Source organism: Nematolebias whitei, chromosome 18 (assembly GCF_014905685.2).
Source record: "Nematolebias whitei isolate Nwh7 chromosome 18, NemWhi1, whole genome shotgun sequence".
Classification (NCBI taxonomy): Eukaryota; Metazoa; Chordata; class Actinopteri; order Cyprinodontiformes; family Rivulidae; genus Nematolebias; species Nematolebias whitei.
Window position 1 is genome coordinate 23,065,124 of NC_056515.1, and position 6,380 is coordinate 23,071,503.

Consider the following 6,380-nt stretch of genomic DNA (forward strand, 5'->3'; position numbering starts at 1 on the left):
CACACACACACACACACACACACACACAAAAAAAAAATGATGATGTTGACTTTGTTTTGCAGGAACAACTTTTCCATTTTGTGGTTTGTTTTCCGTTGGAGGCAGTTATCGTTTTAAGACTCTGGCAATAAAATTAAAAAAGACTCATCTGGACTGCACTTTGAACAAAACTGTCTTGAGGCCACTTTCTTTTGTTGGCAGCCACCAGGCCAATCTTAAGTTCTCATTATGAAACAAAATCTGGGGGGAAAAAGTGCAATTTGAACTGTTAGAGCAGAGGTTGATGCATGTGAGGTAATCAGTAAAACCACACCGAGAAAAAATTTAATCTCCTTTTTCTGTTTATTTTTACACTTCATTTACAATCTTTCATAGTTTTCCTTCTCATTTTCCACAGTGAACCCCTGCTGTTATCTCCCCTGTCAGCACTGGGGTGTGTGCGTGCGCTTTGGCGAGGACAAATACGAGTGTGACTGCACCCACACTGGCTACTATGGAGCAAACTGCACCATCCGTGAGTCCACATGACTTCATATCCTCTCCTTTATTATTACACTTCACAAGAATTTGAAACATTTTATTCAATAAGATTTGGATGTTTTTTTTTTTTTAAAGACACTTTCATTTTGTTAAACCAGCCTCGGAGCTTCTGGCTCACAGAGTTAAAGCTTCTTGTCTAGACATAAATATCTGGGAAAATTGGTGGAACTGCCAGTAGCGGTCTGGTGCTGATCTGTTCTACAGGAGAACCCCCCACCCCAGCCCAGTTGCATCATGCATAGCAATAATTACCTTCAGTTGGAAAGTAGAGTAGCAAACGTGGGAGGAAGGAATGAAGGGAGAGATCAACTAAAACAGGAACTGCAGGACATGGTTACATAAAATAATGTTTTCACTTTTTATGTAACCTAGACTGACAGTATGCACCTCCAGAGCCAAATGTTACTCATCTGTGAAGTGCCCACTAAGGCGTAGCCACGTAAAAAAACAAGAAAAACAACATCAGGAAATTGATTTTTCGTTAATATTTTTTTTAAATGTGCAGATCCTCAGCTTGTAAAGCCTGCAGAGGTTTGGATGACTCCAAAAATGTTTTATATGACTCAGACAGATTTAATTGTAATGTTACCTCCAGTCTCTAACTTTAAGGCAGCAGATGATGATTACTTTGGCAAAGACGTGAGTGAAACTGCTCGACTCATATTGTTTTAGCTCCCTCTCAGATGTAGAGGGGCTTTGTAGGAATCCCGTGTTGCTTGAAGTGAGGACGTTGGTGTCTAACCAAACAGCTACCCTATTTTCCGGCGTGTAAATCGCATCAGTCAAAAAAAGAGGAAAAAGACATATATATATATATATATACCGGTAAGTCGTTTCGGTGCATAAGTCGCATTTATTATACATCACCACTGACCCGTCACGTTTATTATGCGTTTATTTAATGGTCAAAACAGCATCATTTTGTACAGCATCAAAGTGCTGTACAAAAAAAGCCAACAATAAGACATCTAAAAAAATAAAAATCCGAACATCACAAATAAAAGATACAGATGCTAGCTCACTCTAGGTTAAAAGCCAAAGGGCAAAAAAAAAAAAAAAGAGTGTTTTAAGCAAGTTTTAAAAACAGAAAGTGATGTGGGGCCTGCCTGACCTTCAGCGGCAGCTCATTCCACAATTTAGAAGCCAGAGCTGAGAACACTGTGTCTCCTCTGGATTTATAAAAGATTTTCGGGACTGCTAAAAGCATCTAAGAGCACGTGATGGCATGTAAAGGTGAAGCAGTTCAGACATATAAGAGAAACTAAAACCGTTCAAAGACTTAAAAACCAACAATATAACTTTAAAATGGATTCAAAGCTGAACAGGAAGCCAATGAAGGGACATCGGATCTGGAGTCAGGTGCTCCTGCCTGCCTGCACCAGTCAGAAATCATGCAGCAGCATTTTGTACCAGCCGTAAGCGTGAGAGCGAGGCCTGGCTAACGCCGATCAAAAGAGCGTTACAATAATCCAGACGTGAAGTAATAAAAGCGTGGATTACTGTCTCTAAGTGGTTGTTGACATGGCTGTCAAGTTTCAGGCAGGGGTCCATTTTCACTCCTAAATTTGTCAAAATGGATTTTCATATGAGGCCAAGGCGGAAAAATATCAAAGGTGGGGTTATTTGTAGGATTTAAAGATCATAACCTCTGTCTTTTTTTTTATTATTATTAAAATGGAGGAAATTAGTTTAAAAGCTTTTTTTGTTGTTGTTTGTTTTACTAACCAGCTGGATCTTACTGAACACTGGTGGAATATTGTTCAGCTTGGTTCCTTAACCCTTTGTGGATATAAAGACGCAGGCAGCATTAGAAAGCCAACCCTGTGAAATGTCCCTGAATAACGTGGACTAAATATCTACTATAACTATACAAATCATCCGTACTTTACATAAACACTCCCTTTTTGTTGTTGTTGTTAACTACAGCTGAGCTTTGGACCCGAGTGCGTCAGTTCCTCAGGCCCGGTCCAGACAAGGTTCACTACATCCTCACCCACTTCCGCTGGCTCTGGGACGTCATCAACAACACTTTTCTCCGGAACGTGCTCATGCGGCTGGTTTTAACAGGTCCAGAGTCAGTAGTTCTTCCACAGACCCTTGAGGACCACCAACACACCTTGTTAATTCCTGTTAACCCCTTCCTCTCCATCACCAGTGAGGTCCAACTTGATACCCATCCCTCCGACTTACAACTCGAAGTATGGCTACCTCAGCTGGGAGTCCTACTACAACCTGAGCTACTACACTCGGCTCCTGCCCCCTGTTCCTGAGGACTGCCCCACACCGCTGGGGGTCAAAGGTCAGACCTAAGTCTAATGTTTTCCATTAAATGTGCAACTAGGACTGCATATACTGGAAATATATTTGTTACTGGAGGAAAATACGACTTTTTCCCCCAAGATAAATGGTTGCTCTCCCAGCGCTCCTCTGTAAGCAGGTGACATCTTGATGAAAGTGTCACCTGAACAGCTGCAGTAAACAGTCTAAACCTTTACTGGTTATAAAGTTCTGTGATTGGTGCACCCATAAACAATACAATGTGCAGGCCTTTTCTTTTTTCAATAGAATTTTAAGCTAATTTTGTTAATTATAGTAGCAAATTGTGTTCAGTGGTTTCAGCAGATCTTACCTGCTGCAGCTCTTTCTTAGTGTGGGATCATTCTCTGAAGCCTCTCAATCTTCTAGTTGTATCATTATGCAATGTGCATATTAATGACATTCTTGTATTTATTTGGTTTTGATTTAGAGTTTTAAAGATTGATTCCCAATTTTGCATGTAATAAACTCACCTTTAGTCTTGCAACTGACCCATGAGCGGTGCCTCTTCTAAAGTGTTCATGTTCTTTTTTTTTTAGCTTCAATTATAAAATGTCTATAATGAACTTTTTACATTTTATGGAATTCAATAATCCATAGACCTACTGAAGCTTACATAAATATGAAATAGTTTATGTGCATCAAAATAAAACCTAAAAAGCCTTCTGAGTGGTGGACTGGATTCTATCATATATTTGTTCAGAACGTGTTTTATGTCCAGCTTCGTTCAACTGAAACCCAACGTTTCACTGTAGTGGTATAAAAGAAAGGGAGGATTAGAAGAGGTCGTGCGCTGTCCTCTCTTACATCTGAAGTTTTTGTTTCTCTTTTTGTTCAGGCAGAAACGGGCTGCCTGACCCCGAGGTGCTGGTGGAGAAGCTGCTGAAAAGAAGGACGTTCAGACCCGACCCCCAGGGCACCAACCTCATGTTCGCGTTCTTCGCTCAGCACTTCACGCACCAGTTCTTCAAGACCTATAACCGCATGGGGCTGGGCTTTACCAAGGCTCTGGGACACGGGGTCAGTTTGTGTATAAAGGAATATGAAGCATTACAGCATGTCCTGCTGCTGCAGGTCACCTAATGACAATTATTCAATAATTAAATTAAATGTATTTTTCTACGAAGGAAACAAAAAGAAGAATTCATTTTAAAGCTATAGATGCTTGCCGATAGTTTTCCTCCTGTGAACAGACTCTAGTGGTAGCTCTGTGTTGTCTAACAAACTTTATTATTAATATTGTTTTTATGCAGGTGGACGCAGGACACATTTATGGAGACAGCCTGGAACGCCAGCTCCATCTGAGGCTTTTCAAAGATGGAAAACTGAAATATCAGGTGAACAAGATGAAACAATAGCTGAAGTGCAATCACTCTAAAACGCCTCAGGAAAGCTCAGTGACGTTTTTACAATAACGTAATCGCATTTAACTATAATTCTTTTTGACTTCCCCATCAGTTAATTGATGGAGAGATGTTCCCTCCCTCTGTGGTTGATGCTCCCGTCAGGATGAGCTACCCTCCTGATGTCCCCGCCCATATTCAGATGGCCATCGGTCAGGAGGTGTTTGGACTCCTACCTGGTTTGGGGTTGTACGCCACGCTGTGGCTCAGAGAGCACAACCGGGTCTGTGACATCCTGAGAGCCGAGCATCCCACCTGGGACGACGAGCAGCTCTTCCAGACATCACGTCTCATCATCATCGGTGAGCCCAACGCAGCCCTGAAAGAGCGTTAGCACCTTGGAGCATGATCTTCACTGTTATAAACTCACTTATAAATCTGTGTATTTATCATGTTTGCGTTGCCTGATTTCATTATCCGATGACTTGTGGCAACTAAAATGAATGTTTACTGTGAAAAAAAAAACAAAAAAAACTTGTTTGATCTGTATTTTTTAATCAAATGGATGGATTTGTTTGTATATTTGTTCTGTAGATGCAGCAGTTATTGGTTCTGAACTGCATTTTTTTTATTTATTTTTTTGCTGTCCAGCAATCTGGCATCATTAAATGTGCAGAATAAACACAAACAGGCCTGTCACGATAACAAATTTTGCCAGGCGATAAATTGTCTCAAAAATTATTGCGATAAACGATAATATTGTTCGAAATTTGACAATAATTACTAATTATTGTCAAATTTAAGAAGAAATGTTAGTTAATTTTTGTATGTAGTACCTTTTAAGACCACTGGATGGCATTTTAAGACTGAAACGAAGGATGGATAGTGAGGGAGCGAGTAGCGTGTCTCTAAGAAAAAAGGGAGGGAAGCCTCTTGACGTGACATGGGCTGTCTCTCCTTCCTGTTTTTCAGTTCTCATAATGTTGAACGCTCGGTGTGGTTTGAGCTCTTTAGCATAGCATTTGTCACACAAAGCTTTTAATAAAAAAAAAAATCAGTTCTCAGCTTCTTTTTGCAGAGAAAAACAACTTTTTACACAAAGGCACGGGTTTCAACCGTGAATTTTGGAGCTTCGACAAAACTGAGTTTTTTTCTCGAGGTCGACCTGCTAGCTTAGCTCGTAGCTTAGCTGCTTTTAACGATCCAAAAACTTGATTTTGGACGATTAATACCAGTTTTAAAAAGAAAGGGAGGGGTCAGTGAAGAGCACCGGAGTTGAGCCTTTTGTCTTCCAGTGTCTTCAGTAGAAAGAGAGAGACGTGAAGAAACGATAAAGCCGATAAACGAAAACGAGGTCGATAATTTTCATTTATCAGGCGATTAATTGATTAATTGATTTGTTGTTTATCCAGGCCTAAACACAAAGATAAAGAATTTGTGAGCTTTCACATAAAACACACTCCCATAATATCAGTTAATTTAACTCTTTGTATAAAGTGCTTATTGTGTATTCACCTAAAGTCGGTTTGAGGATTTGACCTCATTTGCTTCAGGTTGGATGTTTTAATTTCAACTGTTTGTGTGTCTCTGCAGGCGAGACCATTCGAATCGTGATAGAGGAGTACGTGCAGCACCTGAGCGGCTACCTTCTGCAGCTGAAGTTTGACCCCACCCTGCTGTTTCACTCTCATTTCCAGTACGGGAACCGCATCGCGCTGGAGTTCAGCCAGCTCTACCACTGGCACCCTCTGATGCCCGACAGCTTCCACATAAACGGAGAGGAGCTTTCATACACACAGTTCCTGTTCAACACGTCCGTCCTCACACGCCACGGTGTGGAGAAGCTGGTGGATGCTTTCTCTCGACAAGTGGCGGGTCAGGTAATGAACCGAACCATCGTGTGTTCACAACTCACAAAGTCACATTGTGTTATAATCCACATTTATTTCTTTTTTGACTTTTTTTACCTCGTCTTCCTGTTTTGCTGGAACAATGCATTTTAAGTGATTCTGTTGTCTGCCTGCTGTGTTAAGATTGTGTTTGGTACAGTTTGTTTTGTCACTTCCAGTACTTTATGCATAGATGGATGGATGGATGGATGGATGGATGGATGGATGGATGGATGGATGGATGGATGGATGGATGGATGGATGGATGGATGGATGGATGGATGGATGGATA

General features: G+C 40.9%; 1 protein-coding gene across 1 annotated transcript in view; it reads left to right on the forward strand.

Annotated features, from left to right (window-relative positions):
- The window catches only part of LOC119424504 (prostaglandin G/H synthase 1-like), a 15,999-nt gene that overhangs the window by 7,078 nt on the left and 2,541 nt on the right, over positions 1-6,380 (forward strand). The window contains exons 3-9 of the mRNA XM_037691989.1: positions 398-514; positions 2,467-2,607; positions 2,696-2,839; positions 3,695-3,876; positions 4,110-4,193; positions 4,315-4,561; positions 5,793-6,079. Of these exons, the coding sequence (XP_037547917.1) occupies positions 398-514; positions 2,467-2,607; positions 2,696-2,839; positions 3,695-3,876; positions 4,110-4,193; positions 4,315-4,561; positions 5,793-6,079 (1,202 nt within the window). The remainder of the gene's footprint in view (positions 1-397; positions 515-2,466; positions 2,608-2,695; positions 2,840-3,694; positions 3,877-4,109; positions 4,194-4,314; positions 4,562-5,792; positions 6,080-6,380) is intronic.